At 43.9% G+C, this 19,567-nt stretch overlaps 1 protein-coding gene across 3 annotated transcripts in view; it reads left to right on the forward strand.

Annotated features, from left to right (window-relative positions):
* Window positions 1–19,567, forward strand: part of LOC124556674 (ribosomal protein S6 kinase 2 beta) — a 579,718-nt gene that overhangs the window by 392,407 nt on the left and 167,744 nt on the right. For 2 of the 3 annotated variants that reach the window (XM_047130640.1, XM_047130639.1), the window contains one exon: window positions 19,240–19,281. The exons of the other annotated variant lie outside the window; for it this stretch is intronic. In XM_047130640.1, the coding sequence (XP_046986596.1) occupies window positions 19,240–19,281 (42 nt within the window). The remainder of the gene's footprint in view (window positions 1–19,239; window positions 19,282–19,567) is intronic. 3 annotated transcript variants of the gene reach the window in all.

Raw genomic sequence — 19,567 nt, forward strand, 5'->3', positions numbered from 1 at the left:
GGTAGATGCAGCAAGTCCACTAGAGAGACTGCCTACCCTATGCTCGTCCGTCCTCTGTAGGGTATTGCTGTGCGATATGGGATCCTTACCAGGCAGAATTGACGGAGAACATCGAAGAAGTTCAGAGAACGGCAGCTTGTTTTGTACTATCTCGAAATATGATAGATAGTGTCACGAATCTGCTACGCGAGTTGGGGTGGCAGTCCTTGAAACTAAGACGTTTTTCATTGCGACGAGATGTTTTCACGAAATTTCATCAACAACTTTCTCCTTTGTATGAGAAAATATTCTGTTGGCGCCCACGTACAGAGGGAGAAATTACCATCGTAACAAAATAAATCACAGCTCGCCGGGGAGATTCGAGTGTTCGTTTTTTCCGCGCGCTGTTAGTGTGTGGAACGATAGAGAAAGAGCGTGAAAGTGGTACGACGAACACTCTGCTAGACACTTGAGTGTTAACTGCAGAGTAGTCATGTCGATGTAGATATATTGAACTATCGTATTTCTCGAACTAGACTTTCCGCGGTGTGCGCGTTGGAGGCAATGAAAAAAAAAGTGGGGAATATGTCGTAGGCCTCTGAATGTAGACATGGATTTCGCCGTAGACATTCGTAAAGCATGTTATAATCTAGACTACTACGTACGAAAGAGAGGTGGTGTACAAACTGTAGATACATTGTATGGCAATCCTAAAATTCATGAGATAACCCACAACGAATATGCAGTCCATATGTCTAATTCACGTTACAGAAGCTTATTTACATACTACTGTGTAGATCAGGAATGGGCAATTGTTTTGGTTCGAGGGCTGCGCTGTGGACACACATCCTTCTAAAAGGATTGCATTCATTATTTAACTCGGCATTTCTGAAAACTTATAAATTACATCATAAAACTCAACAAATACCAATTAAGTAAAATTGTTGCACCTTTAATCAATTTATTTATTGTGCTAATTTCATGCTATCTATAGCTTCAGAAATATTTAATTTTAGAATCAGTTCAATGAGACAAATGTATCCTATCACCCTTTCCTACAGTTTCATTTAACCTGGAGTGAGACCGCTTGTTTGGATTCTCATCACAGACTGCGAGTTAATGTCTGTAAAAGAGCATCTATATTAACACCTATCGATCTTCAAGCAGAAAAACTTTGTTCGCAAATGTTTGTAGACCCACACATGTAGACAACATTCTCCCAGCAATTTTTTTCAGACATGAATATTTTTCAGCAGTCAACGATTTGTGAAATACGTCTGATGTCCCAGCATTAAACACTTCTTTCACAGTGTAATGTGACTGCGTGTCGATAAGTTAAAGTTCCAGATCCTCCGTTGCTGTGTCAATACCATCAATGATTGGATGAGACGGGCACTCAACTGAGGCTCAGTTTTCTACAAGTCCTGAATTCTTCTCGTGACCTCGTCCTCCAAACACTGCAGAAGAGCCATAATCTTAACAGAAACACTTACAGGCACGTTATGTTTTCCTAATAAAGGGAAAGGAGAAAATTTACCTTCACTTGCTTGCTTTGCAAATAGATCTAGTTTTGCTTTGAGTGATTTTACATGCTCCCACATGTCATGCGCAAACAACTCCTTTCCCCGTAATGTCACATTCAGTTCAGTCTCTCAGATATACACTCCTGGAAATGGAAAAAAGAACACATTGACACCGGTGTGTCAGACCCACCATACTTGCTCCGGACACTGCGAGAGGGCTGTACAAGCAATGATCACACGCACGGCACAGCGGACACACCAGGAACCGCGGTGTTGGCCGTCGAATGGCGCTAGCTGCGCAGCATTTGTGCACCGCCGCCGTCAGTGTCAGCCAGTTTGCCGTGGCATACGGAGCTCCATCGCAGTCTTTAACACTGGTAGCATGCCGCGACAGCGTGGACGTGAACCGTATGTGCAGTTGACGGACTTTGAGCGAGGGCGTATAGTGGGCATGCGGGAGGCCGGGTGGACGTACCGCCGAATTGCTCAACACGTGGGGCGTGAGGTCTCCACAGTACATCGATGTTGTCGCCAGTGGTCGGCGGAAGGTGCACGTGCCCGTCGACCTGGGACCGGACCGCAGCGACGCACGGATGCACGCCAAGACCGTAGGATCCTAGGCAGTGCCGTAGGGGACCGCACCGCCACTTCCCAGCAAATTAGGGACACTGTTGCTCTTGGGGTATCGGCGAGGACCATTCGCAACCGTCTCCATGAAGCTGGGCTACGGTCCCGCACACCGTTAGGCCGTCTTCCGCTCACGTCCCAACATCGTGCAGCTCGCCTCCAGTGGTGTCGCGACAGGCGTGAATGGAGGGACGAATGGAGACGTGTCGTCTTCAGCGATGAGAGTCGCTTCTGCCTTGGTGCCAATGATGGTCGTATGCGTGTTTGGCGCTGTGCAGGTGAGCGCCACAATCAGGACTGCATACGACCGAGGCATACAGGGCCAACACCCGGCATCATGGTGTGGGGAGCGATCTCCTACACTGGCCGTACGCCACTGGTGATCGTCGAGGGGACGCTGAATAGTGCACGGTACATCCAAACCGTCATCGAACCCATCGTTCTACCATTCCTAGACCGGCAAGGGAACTTGCTGTTCCAACAGGACAATGCACGTCCGCATGTATCCCGTGCCACCCAACGTGCTCTAGAAGGTGTAAGTCAACTACCCTGGCCAGCAAGATCTCCGGATTTGTCCCCCATTGAGCATGTTTGGGACCGGATGAAGCGTCGTCTCACGCGGTCTGCACGTCCAGCACGAACGCTGGTCAAACTGAGGCGCCAGGTGGAAATGGCATGGCAAGCCGTTCCACAGGACTACATCCAGCATCTCTACGATCGTCTCCATGGGAGAATAGCAGCCTGCATTGCTGCGAAAGGTGGATATACACTGTACTAGTGCCGACATTGTGCATGCTCTGTTGCCTGTGTCTATGTGCCTGTGGTTCTGTCAGTGTGATCATGTGATGTATCTGACCCCAGGAATGTGTCAATAAAGTTTCCCCTTCCTGGGACAATGAATTCACGGTGTTCTTATTTCAATTTCCAGGAGTGTATTAGCCTCAATCATAATTTCATGTGACAAATTACCCGCTGGCTTCTGTCTTGGGTTTATTCGGCCTACGTTCGTTTGATGGTTTTTCTGTCATTTCGGCAACAAGAGTGACTGGTATTATCAAAGCTTCACACTCCCCTGCTAGTGGAGGACTGGAGTTGAGCCTCACTCTCACTCTCATCTGATACTTACGCCTGCTTGGGGGAAGTGTTTTGGGGAGTTTGTAGCCTTGCGGATGTTTCTCCACTTTGTACTTGTGTGTGTGTTTATTTCTGGGATTTTTGGTTGTCTGTGTGATGTGATGATTGTTCTGCATGTGTCTGGTACTTGTCTGGGGTTGGCGAGATGATTGATATTATGGGGGAGGGAAGAGGATCAGGAATTGGATATAGGGATTTTCACTTCGGCTTAGTCGTCGAAGATCGTCATTGGGCGTTTGTGCTTGTCACGGGACATGTCATACGGACTTAGGGAGTGGACGAGGACGTTCCCTGACCTGGAAGAGCTTTCATAGAAGGTCCTTGCCAGATCTTGGAAGCGCTCTTTCAGGAGTGGGATTTCAGCGGCGGCGTACAGATCGTCAATAGGAAATCCGAGGGGTAGGCGCAGTGCCCTCCTGAGGGCGCGGTTATGCAGCCTCTGGAGTTTTTCCAGGTGCTGCTTCGCCGCGTATCCCCAGACAGGGCATACATACTCCATTACTGGCCGTATCAGGGCGTGATATACGTTCACACCCACAGAGCAGGGAAGGGAACTGGGTGAGTTCGGGATTGGGTATAGGATGGACATTCTGGCACAGACATTCCTGTGGACCTCATCTATGTGGGGTTTCCACGTAAGACGAGAGTCCAAGGTTACGCCAAGGTACGTGGCGGTTCTGCGCCAGCGGAGTTGGGTTCCGTTGGAGTTGAGCTTGCGGCCGCGGATTATATATACCTGTCGCGCCAACGTCAACGGGCTCCTCTGTGGTCATTACCGCTGCGGTTCACCCCTCCCTACCTACAGCGGTCCTTCGTTACACAACTGGAGTACAGGATCCGTTCACCTTGAGGCTGTCTTCATTTTTATTGAAGCTGTTTTCTGTGCATTTCTGTAGCGTCCCAATACAAGGGGTGTGATAACTCTTTTCTACAGATGGAACTTCGTGTCGGCAAATTTTACTATTTGGACGGCCTCAAACAGTGCGCCCTCATCCGCGGCCGATTTTTCCACCTGCCCCAACCTGCAATACCAGTATCGTTCAGTGATCATGCCAGTGATTGATCGTCCAGTCGTTCCAAAATAGACTTCCGCATTTGCATAGTATGCGGTGTATTCTCGACATTGCAAGTGGGTTCCTTTTTTTTTCGTTTGTCGATCCGAGACACTCTTTGATCTTCTTTGTCGGTTTGTAAATATCTTTACTCCGTGTTTCCACAGTATTCCACTGATTCTGTCCGTCACTATGGGAATGTATGGTGGAAAGGTCGTACCCGACATTCCTTTTTCCGATTTGTCACTTCAGCCAGTGTCTGATCCTGTGAAACTTCTTATGTAACTGGTGGAGTACCCATTGCTCCTCAAAATGCTTTCTAGGAGTTGCATCTCGCGTCTGTGGTGCTGCGGCCCACGTATTGGTCTCGCTCGCGTTACGAGCGTATTAATCAGCCGCTTCTACGGCACTGGTGGTGATATAACAGTTTTACGTGTATGTGTCAGTTTTCGATACACCCTGTGTTACCATCCCTTGTGAGCAGGAAGGATAGCTTTTGGCACCTTTCTACCTCCATGGTAAATTTTATGTTGCTGTGGAGACTGTTTAGGTATCTTAGGAAGACACCGAGCTTTTCCTCACCGTGGCTCCACACAACGAATGTATCATAGACGTATGTGTACCACATCTTATGTTCACAACATAATGTGGTGAACACCTGAGACACTGTGTGTATCGAAAACCTATGCACACAGACCGATACCTGCACAAACTATCAAATCACCACCAGAACAAGAAACGAGGCATGGTTAATAAGCTCGTAACGCGAGCAAGACGAGTATGTGAGCTGCAGCGCCTTAGACGCGAGGTTCAACACGTAGTAAATGTCCTCAGAAGCAGTGGGTACTTCTCCAGTTACATAAAAAATGTCACAGAATCAAACACCCGGCGAAGTGACGCATCGGAAAAATAGATGTCGGGTACAACCTTTCTGCTATACATTTCCAGAGTTACGGGGAGAATCGGGCGAATATTTTGCAAACACGGCGTAAAGACTATTTACAAATCGACAAAAAAAGTCAAGAAAGTCGCAGATCAGCAAAGGAAGAAAGGACCCACTTGCAACGTCGGGAATATATTTCATTCCATGCATATGTGGGAAAAGTCAGTTGTGATGACTGAACGATCAGTCAACACCAAGGTCGCCGATCATTAGTGCCATTGCAGGTTGGTTTAGGTGAAGAAATCGGCCGTGGCGGAGCGCGCGCTGTGAGGGACCGACCACATGGTAAACTTCGCTGACACGAAAGTTCTAGCTATAGAGAAGAGCTATCACATCCACTTGTTCAGAGAAGCTGTAGAAATACATAAACATGACAGTAGCTTAAAGAAAAGTCTCAAAATGAACGGATATAGGAGTCCCGTCCTGCAGCGAACAACCGCTGCAGGTAGGAAAGGGAGAACCGCAACGGTAATGAGCACGGAAAAGCCCTTCGACGTTAGAGTGCCAGGTACATACGAGGGTGGTTTGAGAAGTTCTCGGAATCACCACGAGAGTTAAGCGCTAGCGCAACGAGTTGTTCATGTGATATTAATTGGGCTGTAGCCTGTAGACACGTGTCACGTCAGTGCTCTTGGAAGTGAGCTGTGGCAACGACGTGGCTCGGTTGTTGTTCCCGCGTAGTGATAATGCGAAGATGGAAAAAATAGAGATTCGACCTGAGATTAAGTACTTCGTAAAGAAAGGTATGAAAGCAAAGGACTTCATGCCGATTTCCAGAATACACTGGGGGACTCGGCTCTTTCGTGTTAAACTGTTGCCAAGTGGACAAATGAATTTAAATTTGATCAGGAGAGTTTAGATGATTATCCGCGCAGTGGTCGGCCTAGATGTGTCACTACTCCAGAAATCATTGCAAAAGTGCACAAAATTTTCGAGGTTGACCGCGAATTAAAAGTGTGTGAAATTGCTCACGCATGCCAGATGTCATCTGAAAGGGTATATCACATTTTAATTGAAGAACTAGAAATGAAAAAATTATCTGCAAAATGGGTGCCGCGACAACACAATGCGCGCCCGCACACATGTGCCGTCGCCATAACAAAATTACACGAAATAAGGTATGTATTGTTGTCACACCCGCCTTATTCACCTCATATGGCTCCGTCAGACTTCCATCTCTTCCCAAAGCAGAAAATTTTTCTTTGTGGACGAAGATTGACTTCAAAGGGAGAATTGATAGCCGGAATATATAACTATTTTGCACGCCGGGAGGACACTGATTTTTGAGATGGCATCAAGGCGCTGGAACATCGTTGGACCAAGTGCATTAATCAACAAGGAAACTAGATTGAAAAACAAATTAAAATTTCAGTGATGTTAATACTTTATTCTATTCCGAGCCGAGAACTTTTCAAACCACCCTCGTGTAATTTGCGGCCGTGAGCTCGACTACAGTCCACCACAAGCATTGGAGGGTGAAGCGCTGTTAATGCCAGCCACTTGTGCTGGTGAAACGTCAGAAAAGTAATCAAACGAACGTCGACCGAAGATCCCAGACAGAAGATAACTGGCAATTCGTCAACAACTGGCCACGAAGGCCTTAAACATTTTGTATAATTTCCTGTCTACACTCTTCACACTATTTTTTGTAACAAAATCATGAGATAGCTTTGTGTTTAGAAATAAGAGGATTTCATTCTGCGCAAAAAAAAAAAAACTTCGCCCAAGCTCAACCACGTCTCACTGTTGCGTTAAAGTACGTCTTCATACTCTGCCACGACAAGAAAATATTTGAACAGTCTGTGGTCGAGTGGCATTGCTCTTCTTGTGTTCACTACAGCAACAGTACAATGTACGCCATGCTTTAAGACCACTACAGCTTTACAAAGATGCCTCTGATGCAAAGTGCAAAGTGTTTAGCCCTTGTGGCTTGCTGCTTAAAAGGTTAACAGTGCCTACATTTTTCCCACTGACAGATCTGGTTCTAACTCCTGTGAAGGTTGCCATTTTGTTCCATGACAGGCCTCTTTGTCTCCACACATATCACAGCAATTCCTTACCAGCGGTTCTTTCTTTCATTTGTTCTAGGCCAGGTACTTCCTCTCTCATGACGAAATTTTCATTAATTCCATGGATAATGCGCAGAGCAGTAGTCCTTCTGAAAATCGAAACGCTTTCAAATTTTGCTACCAAGATCAGGACGCAATATGCTCACACACTTAAGCATACAATGCGTAATAAACTGGGCATCGGAAAAAGGCATGGTGCCTTTAACAAGGTTATAGGTTACCATTAAACTTGGTTCCGTAGCGCTAATATGAACAGTTTATTGCTTTGTAAATAGTGTTCGCTTATGAAAGAGCTCTGAAGGAACAACAGTTTTTTTTTAGAGTTCTTCCTTGGAATGTTTGCAGCCAAATTCGCTATGTTTTGCGTCGTAATGTCTCTTCAGATTGTACTTCCTAAATACGGTTTACGTTTCGTGACGCAATAGACACACTGCTTTATTTCCTGTATTAACCTTCATGCTACAAGGTGGAATTCAGGACACGTACCAGAAGGCCGTGTCGTATATGATACTTGGCTTAAAAAAATAAAAATAAAAAAAAATCCCCCCTTATAAATCAGGTTCATTTGCTTTACATACATAACACACACTAGCACTGTCTCCTGTGCAAACAGAAGCAAACAAGATGTGTCGGATCCGACATCGCCTGTTTATCGTTTCACTGCAGTCGGAAATTTATAGATTTACTGTTGCACAGACAAAATGGAATTAGATCATACCATCCAAAAAAAGCCCTGCGCATCGTACTATTCGCGCAAACCAAGCAGACACTCAGCGCCGTGGCTAATGGGAGCGCCCGTAGAAGGGAAATGCCTTTACAGCCGCTCCCGTCAGCCGCCGCGCCGAGTGTCAACTCGGTTTGCGGTAATAGAATTTACGCCGCGCTTGTGTGTAGTGGAAATCTTAGGTCGCGCACGTGGAAGAAATTTCTGTTCAAGGCCGATTTTTCTGCCTCTCCCATCGGGCTGCACAAAAATCTTTAGCAGGCCGCTATTTGCCCATCCCTGATTTATATGAAGTTTGTCTGCCGTGGCAGTTCGATTACATTCTCCGAAGTTGTGGTTGTTTGGTTGGTTTAAGGGGGGAGGGGGGGAGGGACCAAAGTGCTTGGTCATCTGCCCCTCCGAAGTTGTGTTACTAAAATATAAATAAAAATAAAAGAACTTAGTTTGGTTAGTTCCTGTGTAGTACTACATTCGCTTTCACCCATCATCACACCCTTGCATCCGACATTTTCTTATTCAGGTTTTATTTGCGTGCCACAAAATAGGTCTCACATAATTTTTATAATACATTTCTCCCGATCAAAAAAAAAAAAAAAAGGCTCTGAGCACTATGGGACTTAACTTCTAAGGTCATCAGTTCCCTAGAACTTAGAACTATTTAAACCTAACTAACCTAAGGACATCACACACATCCATGCCCGGGGCAGGATTCGAACCTGCGACCGTAGCGGTCACGCGGTTCCAGACTGACGCGCCTAGAACCGCAGGGTGGCCGCAAGACACAATAGTGGCCGTGCGGGGCGGCCCGCAATCGGATGCATTCGTGGTGCTTGTTATCTTACCTTGCAAACTTGGCCGCATCCCACCAGCGACAGCACAACAGCGGCACCGCCCTTTGCAAGCGTTTAATGAATTAGGACGAGCGCTACAGCTTCTCTGGCTTCATTCACCTGATACGGTACCATCTAACATCTCTGGAATACAGTTAATCGAATATTTCCTTGCTTCTACAGTAACTAGGTAACTAGTATTAATCTTTCGACGACTGGTATACAAATCGCGTGGAAGGGGATTTCTGACTAACATTTTATAAGCTCGCTTTTGATGCCGTGCCACGACTTTGAGAGACTGATTGCAGCGGGTGGGAGGGGGGCAGGAATCGCTTCACAGCACACTGAATTTTCATTCAAAAGTGACGTACATTTGACGTGCCACCTAATCTGTGGCATAAAAATTCGTTTTAATCCCGTGAATTATTCTTGATGTTGGAATTTTCATACGTGTTAGTGTAGGTATCCTGCAACGCTCTGTAATGTTCTTCTTAGTAACGAAGTATGAATCAGTCTTTCGGCAATAAAACGATGAATCGAACACCGGCTGCAAACAAAGACTTAAATTCATGGCTCACCTGCATTTTAAGTAACATTGGTGCATATAAAACAAAATAATCAAAAGGAAAATTCGATGACCCATGTTTTGTAAAATAATTCATGAAGAAACATCTAATTATGACATATCGAGCTATTAACAGACCCTGGTGTCAACTCGTAAACGTAAGAACGTTTTATTATAGGCTGTGTGTTGCAACTGTTCTCTGTCACAATATTGACAACAGTTCTGCTTACCTAGCTTTCAATCTCTTAAACATGTTAAAACGCGTTTTTAATGTTTTCAGCTTCAAAAAATAGTAAATTTGCAGTGACCGCTAATACAGCAATTATTATTTTCTTCGTAAGGGTTAGTCCGATCTAACCGCAAAAACATTTTTTGTCATGTATAAACAATGATTATGAAGGTGTTCGACAAAATTAAATTTGTTAAGTACAATCTCGATTGTCTAATCTGAATGCACTATTCCGAAAGTCGAAACCCACAGAAACCATATGGATTCCAATAATTTGTAGCTTTGCTCCTGCCATGAATTATTGTATTTTAGTGCCAGTCATTAATTTGCACTCAGTGACAGTATGCGTGGTGATTAATAGGGGGAAACTTCTCTTTGGCTTACTTAAAATGCATATGACAGCAAAATCCATGAATCTAGTTTTAGACACGTGTGTTCTACCTACTTGTTCATGAACGTAATAGAAGTGGAAGAATAATATTCCGGAACTGCTTAATTTTGCTAGTTGCAGTGCAAATCGTCTTCAGTACAGCCTCGTCTCATTACTTTGATGCGACCTTTTCTCTTTCCAGACTTGCCGCTTTAAATCCAAGCATGTACGATGTACCACAACCTAGACTACATTTTTTGTATCGTATGGAACGCTCGTAGATGCATTGTGTTAGCATTTCAAACTTCAGCGACGTATGAATGATAGTTCGTGAAAAGGACAGACAACAGTAAGACATTTGCGTGTTAATGTGCAGCCGGAAATTATAAGTGCTAAACTTTCCTGCTCAGAGAAAGGAATAACGTAGTTCATTTATGTTCTCGTTTCGATGGGCTGGGTACAAAAATCACGTAATATGGCTTAGGGAACTTTGGGTATCATGAACAGCCAAAATCGTCCTTCATATCGCTGTGTGTGAATCGTGGATGCTGGCTAATGGGATTATATACCATTATTAATTGCAAGTAACTTGCGTTTTCTTAAGTGATTCTGAAGGACAGTAATAAGCACTTCATTATTTTTTTTCTTTACATGCCCAAGTGGCTTGATAATATTCAAATTCGGAACGTGTTGAAACCAGTTTTCAACGAAGCAGCCGTAGACATTTCCCACCATTCAGTGGAGGTATTATCTTGGAAGAAGTAATCTTACGCTGGGAACAAAGAGTGTGCTATTGAATGAAGGTAGGCACCTAAAATAATTTTACCTTTCCTATAAGTGAGTCCATGTGGTCCACTGAAAATCGCCCATACCACTAACCTAACTCCGATGAAAATTCATCTAATTTGCCGGATCTGTAGATACACACTGTGAAAGAGAACCATTCAAGTAGAACTATTGATCCATATTACATGTTCCCATTACTCTGTTTTCCAGGTATTGCCCTCCTTGGTCTACTGAAGCCACTTCTGTGCATTCGTCGTACACACCAATATATATATATATATATATATATATATATATATATATATATATATATATATATATATATATATATATATATATATATATATAGTGTGTATGTGTGTCTCAACGACGTTCTGTAAGCACAAGTAGAAGCAGTGATATCCTGGTTCTTATGTGAAATTCACATGGAGGTAGTGCAATAGTCTAACATTAACAGACGGTGTCGAATTCTGATTCTCTAAATTTGCCTGTCTGTCTTTCGCGACGAGAACTGCTTCCTTCTAACGATTCCTATTTCGTTTCTCCGGGTCTCCTCAAAGAACTCTAGGAAAAACCTAGCAGCATATCTCGAAATACCCTCGTCTCCTTCACTTAGGACTACCAGCACTCGTACATCAGAAAAAAAATGAAGCTTTTTCATGCGCAGCAACCTACATCAAGAATCTTCCATTCTCCAATCCTGTTGCTGGTCTTAGGTCATCGTTATATTTAATGTCGCTTCGTAAAACTTCATAAAGGTATTTGTTTCGTAGATAACAGGTATATGATAGTTCAAATGGCTCTGAGCACTATGGGACTTAACTTCTGAGGTCATCAGTCCCCTAGAACTTAGAACTACTTAAACCCAACTAACCTAAGGACATCACACACATCCATGCCCGAGGCAGAATTCGAACCTGCGACCGTAGCGGTCGCGCGGTTCCAGACTGTAGCGCCTAGAACCGCTCGGCCACCACGGCCGGCTAACAGGTATATCATTAATGATTTTACAGTGTTACGAACCTTCGGAACCTGTCCATACTCATTCATATAATTATATTTGCATTTAAGGTGGACCGTCATTAGCTATACAAAGCTAAATATATGTCTTTACGCAGACTACTTTTCCAGTTATTGAGCGAGGGATGCTTTATTGAGTCAACAGATATGCAGGCAAACCACTACAACGCGACGTCTCCCAGCTTGCGCCAACCATGCTCACAGTAAGTGAGCAGTAGGTCGTCAGAACAACTGAAAGGTTACATTATATTTTCGTAACATCTCAGTTGTTTATGGAGTATCAATCCAGATTGTGGATTATCGGAAAGATTCCGTTATGGATCAGAGAGATGGGTGTTATACATATACGCAGTCACGTCGGTAGCAGTTACGATGCAGTAGACATATTTCATGCAAAGGCATGAATGAATTACACACCAGTGGATACAGTGAAATAATAAAACAAAGAAATGGTATACCTGCCGTATAAAGAGTATATTTTATGACGTTTCACAGGAGTATTTCTTTTTCCCCTTCCTTAAAATTCACGTCTAAAGTACCTAACACATACATTGATCAGGCGGACCGTAGTTTGACCAATATCAAAGTGGTGCACATTCCAGAATGAATTTCCGCTCTGCAGTGGAATGCGCACCGTTGTGAAACTTGCTAGCTGATTGAAATTGTGAACCGGACCAGGACTCGATTCTGGGACCTTTGCCTTGAGCGGGTTTAATGCTCTACCGCCTGAGCTACTCAAGCACGACTCGCTAATCGCCATTTCTTCTGGTAGTGCTAGTCCTGCAAGGTAAGAGAGAGAACTTCTGTGACGTTTGGAAAATAAGAGATGGGGGTACTGACGAAAGTACAGCTGTGATAGCGGGTCGCGAGTCGTGTTTGGATCGCTCAGTCTGAAGAGCACTTGAACATGCGAACTTGGCCTTTCGCGGTCACGTCTCACACAATTTTTGTCTGCCAAGAAGCTCCAGGTTAATACTCGTTACGTGAAACAAATAAATTTCCTTACGCCAAATATTTTCGACACAATTAGTTAAAGCGTAATATGAGTTCATTTCGTAAACTACAATTGATCGAAATGGTCTTCAGATAATAGTAGTATTTTTCTTGCTTTATGTCGTCGTTAGTGATCTTGCTGATCAGACTCCGTGTATGTCGGGAAATACGCCAAGATGAATGATGCAGGAGATGGGAAATTAGGAGGAGGAAGCTAGTGACTTTCATGTTTGTCGAATGTAACAACTAAAATTACTAGATAGGGCTACATGTGCGTGCGCCAAAGGATAATACGACTGTTGTGTTCCCTGCCTTGGACTGCGTTCATCCCAAGGCGCAGATTTTAACCAGGCATTCTTGTTGAATGCTGCATACCTTAACGTGACCGTCGCCGTAATTCGCTCATGAGCAGTTTAATTAGACTCATTTGCCCTATAGTCTGTAACTCCCTTTGGCCATGACGGCGGCAACGTCTCGTGGCATAAGCTTCACGAGACGCAGAAAGTATTGGGAGCCATCGCAATTCGCGACAGGTAAATCGCCGTCCACAACTCCGAGAGATTCGTCGGATCTCCGTTTCAAGCCGCGTATGTATCACCCGATGGCGTCATATGCTTTTCGGCGCTGTTGGATCTGAACTACGACATTTCCATTAATTTTTAAACGCTTGTGACTATAGGTCGCTAGATTGCCTCGTTTTGTGCAAACAGCCACTGGACCTGTGAATGTTCTATATACTACGAACAAACACTGAAGGGCAAGCAGTGGTGACACCACGATTCTGTCGAACTGGAGATAGTAGTGCCGACCGAAAAAAGGTCACTCGGCAATACTGTACAGAGTTCTGCCGAGTTAGGGCCGGGACTGGGCGAGTCTCAACCTGCACACACTGCTCGCGTGCGGTTTGACATGCCTTGGCAGGCCCTCCTCTAAAACAATGTTCGCGACATGGCAAGTGTAATAAAAGAAACAAGCGATTGTTTTTAATTTACTGGCTTTCGGAACGTGCACATACAACCATCTCAACGCTGGTAATGTTCTATTACAATTTGCTTTGACAGTTGAGAGTACACATTAGTTTAAGTCGTACCCTGGTACAAAGTTAAATAAGCTAAACAAAGGAAATATTCCGACGTGAAACGAGTAAACAAGACGAAAATGTAACAAAGGATACACAGAGGCAGAATCCTTTGAAAATCGTACTGGGAACTCAATAAGGAATGATAAACCGCTGTTGGTAAACGTTTGGGATATTACCAATCCAAACGAGTATGTACGTCTACATACATACATACTCGACAAGCCACCAGACGATCTATGGCTGACAGCACTTTCTATCACTACCAGACAAACCCTTTTCTGTTCCACTCACAGGTGGAGCGAAGGAAACATTATTGTCTATATACATCTGTACCAGCCCTAATTTCTCTGATCGTCGTGGTCTTTACCGAACTATTCGTTGGTAGCAGTAGAATTGTTCTGCAGTCAGGCAAATGCCTGTTCTGTCGTTTTTGCAAAAAGAACTTCGTCTTTCCTCCAGCGATTCCCGTTTAGGTTCACGAACCATCTCCGTAATAGTCCGTGTTCATCTAACCTACCGATAACAAATCTAGCCGCGCGCGTCTTGAGTTGCTTCCATGTCTTCGTTTAATCTGACTTAGTGTGGATCCCAAACACTCGAGCAGTACTCAAGAATGGGACGCACAAAGGTTCTCTTCTTCTTTATAGATGAGTTACACATGCCTAAATGCACCTAGTAAACCGAACTTCATCTTTCGCCTTCCCTGTTCACGAGCTCGTTCCATTTTATATCGTTTTGCAATGTTACGTAGAGATATTTAATCGAAGTGATCGTGTCAAGCAGCACATTACTAATAAAATACGAACGTTACAGAATTGTTTTTCCTACTCATCTGCGTTAACTTCAATTTTTCTACATTTTGAATTTGCTCCCACCTAGTGGACGTTTATAAAATCTTTAGGAGGTGAGCCTCGTGTTGATTTCCTAATACACGCTGCTGTACCCAAGAGCTGAAGCTTAGCATGGCGCCGGTTCAAGAATTACACGCAGAATCATGAAGCGTCTCTCATTTTTGAGTGCCGAGCAGTGTGGGAATGTTGAGAAACGAGCGAGGCGACAGAACAGTAAGGGACGCCTGTAAGGAAAGTAAAGTAAAGTAAGGTACTTGATCGTGCTGCGTTCTCGAGTGCTGTTACCTCGCTGATATAGAAGAAATTTAGTGTCAATGGGAGAATGTGCGGCTGGAGGTACAAGATAACAAATTGAAGTCCTGTGAAATGTACAGGTTTGCCGTGGTGAAAATTGTTCCAATCACACGGATGAAAAGGAAGTGACTTCAACACACCTGGGAATAAGGCAGTGACCTCTGACACACGGGCACCGCCTCGCACCAGTGTGTGGTGTACCAGTGCCGGTTCGCCACATCTTACTTGATTGCTTTTTATATTCTGAGAAGAGGGCAGCAGTTTTTCTTGATAACGATTTGTCCACTGTTTTAAATAACAATGAGACAAGTATGGAAAAGGCTTTAATATTCTGTCTTGTCCGAACTCCTGCCCAGAGTTGGGAAAGTTATTTTGAAAGTATCTCAGAGTGGCCATTACATTATTTTTGTAGTCAGTGATCAAGCCATCCACCATTATCTGTAACATACTCTTACCATTTTGACAGCTAGTCCTTTCCTCTTGTAATATTCATATATTCATTTTTAAACCCGAGATTAAGGACTGACTTACACACAAACACACACACACACACACACACACACACACACACACACTCACTTTATCTCATAGGATCTTACCTTGTTTTTACTAATTCCCGTTTTATTTAGTGTGGGGCCTTTCCCACTCGTCCCTTACAGGGTACCTTAAAGATACTGCTTTCTCGGATAGCTGTGCAATAATTCAAGCAAATCACATGAATGGTTTTTATTAAAATTAAATAAATTAACAGTACTTAACTTTGGTTTACAATGGTGTCGTAAACGGTGGGCGACATGCAAATAATCACTGTTCCTCACTATATACAATGCCCATGCAAGTAATGGATATGAATCACTAATAACGGCTATCGTAGTGCTCTCTTGTAGCCCGGGTCTACTAGTGTTCGTCTTCTACTGTCCGGCCGAGGCTGGCGGGAGAGGCGCTTATATTCTCTTCGGCTAGATGTCCCTCTTGTAGTGGTGCCGTCCTAGTCAGCGAACTGCTGGCTGACGTCTCAAAGCCTTCTCTGCTCTTGCGTTCATCTTCGTGCCGGCGCTTATGGTTACGCTGGAACATATAGCATTTCTTGTAATGACATAATTTAGCTTTATTTAAGCGTTAGGAAAGGAAATGACGTACATGCAGTCACACACGATCCTATACGTGACATTTTTATTATCCGTGTTCTTATGTTGATAAGCGAACACTGTCTCTTTGTCCTTAGCAGTCAGCCTTTCAAGAGCCTAATTTGTGTCCATGGACCGTCATCGCAAGAACGTTGCCTACGAAGAAAGAATTTAATTTCATTAAGCATCTAGCTCATATTCTACAAGAGCGCTAATAACCGTGGCTTCGGGCGTCCAGAAACTAATATCATCGCCCCCAGACCTAATTAACGAAAATATTAGGATAATTTAGGCCAGTCACTCATTTCTGGAGGTACAGTTCATCCGATTCACCAGTTTGTGTTACATACACCATAGTCACACTGTTTCGACATTGTACGTATAAATGATTGCTTTTCGTCCTGTGACTTGAGGTTGATTTGTTATAGCCCAAGGAACAGATCGACGCCCGCATCTCGTGGTCGTGCGGTAGCGTTCTCGCTTCCCACGCCCGGGTTCCCGGGTTCGATTCCCGGCGGGGTCAGGGATTTTCTCTGCCTCGTGATGGCTGGGTGTTGTGTGCTGTCCTTAGGTTCGTTAGGTTTAAGTAGTTCTAAGTTCTAGGGGACTGATGACCATAGATGTTAAGTCCCATAGTGCTCAGAGCCATTTGAACCATTTTTTGGAACAGATCGACAACTTCTGTCAGATGCTTACGAAAACAATCCTCTAACCACTACCTTCGGTCGTTCATAGCGTTTGGCGGAAATTTGAGTTTAAAACTGGCCGAAAGATCTCGTCTCTAATGTCCTCAACTTCTACGGTGCACAAACACTGACCTTCCACTGCAGCCAGTAGCTGAGAGACTGAACTCACACTTGGGAGAACGGCGGTTTAGATCCCCGCTCGGCCATCCAGATTTAAATTGTCTGTGCTTTCCCTAAATCGCTTAAGACGTTTGAGCTCAGAACATGTTCTGTCAAGGATATTAAATTGTGATTTTTGGGATCATTCTACCACACTACTTGTAAATGGATGTGATACGTCGTTTCTTACAATTACTGGACATGGTTTGTTGTTTGAAGGATCTCGGTAGATAATGGTTAAAAGATAAGTGAAACTGCAGCTGTGTCCCAGCACCACAGACGCAAAAATATTTTTAGCGTTCATATTTCCTACGTAAATTGGAAGTGGAGGGGGGAGAAAGAAAAGGGAAGGAGCTATTGAGATCAACTGCATCGGGATTTTATGCGGAATCAGCGGCGACGAGTCAAAATGTGTGCTGGATCGGGATTCTAACCCGGGATTTCCTGGTTCAAAAATGGTTCAAATGGCTCTACGTACTATGGGACTTAACATCTGAGGTCATCAGGCCCCGAGACTTAGAACTGCTTAAACCTGACTAACTTAAGGACATCACACATACCCATGCCCGAGGCAGGATTCGACCCTGCGACCGTAACAGCGGCGCGGTTCCGGACTAATCTAAAAACTGCGTTCACTATTTGTGCTATTGCTTTACTACCCTACATTTCAGTTCCTGTACAGTCCATGAGTGTCTTAGCGGTATCTTTGGTACTACCAACAGCCTTTACATATGGCCAGAATTACTTCTAGTTTTCTGAGAGATTCTTCGTTAATATTTTTCTGCAGTAGTTGTTGAATCTTCGCGCAGTGCTCCATCTATTTGTCATCCTGGTTTACGCATTGTGGTATCCGTAGAAGGATGAATTTCTGCTTTCCGCTGGAAATAAAAGTTGCGTGGAACATTACATTCACCTTGGGATTATGTTAATTTCAAGCAGCTATTAAGTCAGTAAGATAAAAAATAGAGATTACAGTTTTGACTGTCGGGGAGCTCATACTTTCAAACAGAGAAAGGTGACGCATAGTGTGTGATATCAGTTTGAATATGGGCGGAGAGGTTCAATTCTTTGTGCCATCCAGATTTAGGTTTCCGTGGTTGGCTTAATTCACTTCAGGCAAGTGCCAGGATGGTTTCTTTGAGAAGAATAGGACCGATTTACTTCCCCATCGTCGTCCAGTTCGAGCTTCTGCTCCGTGTTTAAAGACATGGTATTCCGGTACGTGATCTTTTTAAACATTCGATGCGTGCTGCAGAGGAGGCTAATTTCTGAGTGAATCTGTCAAAAGGATGCCTACCAGAGATTGAGGAGTTGCGGGATTTTTTTAATGGCTATCCATAGTGTAAATACCCCCTCCCCTCTCCCCCGTACACTTGACCTTTGTACCAAGAGATGTAAAAAACGTTGTACTGCAAAATATCGTTCCAATACTCAACGAAACTTAGCCATTCACATACTGAGGGCTGCGTTATTAGATTTTTACAATTTTTCAGTCTTCACTATTCGTTAAAGCGAAGACCATAATGTGCAAAGTGTCTGACCCATCCCATGTAGTCTGCTGCCCCTAACGCTTTTCTGCCAGTGAGATGTTGAACACTGAAAAAAAATTGAATGTGTTTTGATAAGGCCATCGCATGTAACAAATGACCCAAATTTACGGGTACAATGGAATACTAACATCGTGGGACTTTCGAGCTTTAAAAGGAACTGAATATATCTGAAGCTATCCACGAAGTTCAGACGTGAAATTTTTTGTAAGTGTAACAATAGTTATCTGGCGATAGTTCCCACGCAGACCTTCCCTTACTTGTGGAATAATGCCACAGCTGAATCAACGAGTAAACATTATTACCAGTATCGATTCCTACCTTCGTAGATTTCTCTGGGAAAATACTGGATGCACCCTGACGCGGCCAAGATATGTCTATCTCCCGCGAAACTGAGTCAACGTGGATTGAAAAGAAACAGTCAGAAAGCAACATACAGTAAGTCCTGGACGAAACGAAAATTGTCTCCAGTTGCTTTGCATTCATTTGAATGAGCACGTTAGCGCACCTAGCATTGGCCTTCTTCCTCCTTTAGTACCCCAACTTGTAGAAGATGCTTGATAATCGTTACGTGTGTTTTTAGTACCCTCATTTTAAATACTATTGCATTAAGGATCTCGTCTATTAATAACTTGTTTCTCTATTTTCAGGCAACTAGTACGGAAGAAATGGTCGTAGATGACCCGACTGAGGTAAGGATTTGCTACTTGATGGGATAACATTCATTTCTTCTCCACGTGTTTGAACGGCAGTGTAGTCATTTTTGCATACTGGGTCATGGAAAATGCAAATAACTGTGCTTTAAAACATTTCTCATTATTCAAATGAATTCTGGAGTAAGCACGCAAACGTAAGGTCTGCGTAAGTTACATGCACATTTGCATTTATCGAGTTGTCGATCTGTTACAAACTCTTACAGCATATGAGATCAGAGTTGGATGGGGAGATGATTTCGCTACATCTTGGGAAGCAGTATAA

Source organism: Schistocerca americana, chromosome X, assembly GCF_021461395.2.
Source record: "Schistocerca americana isolate TAMUIC-IGC-003095 chromosome X, iqSchAmer2.1, whole genome shotgun sequence".
NCBI classification, from domain to species: Eukaryota; Metazoa; Arthropoda; class Insecta; order Orthoptera; family Acrididae; genus Schistocerca; species Schistocerca americana.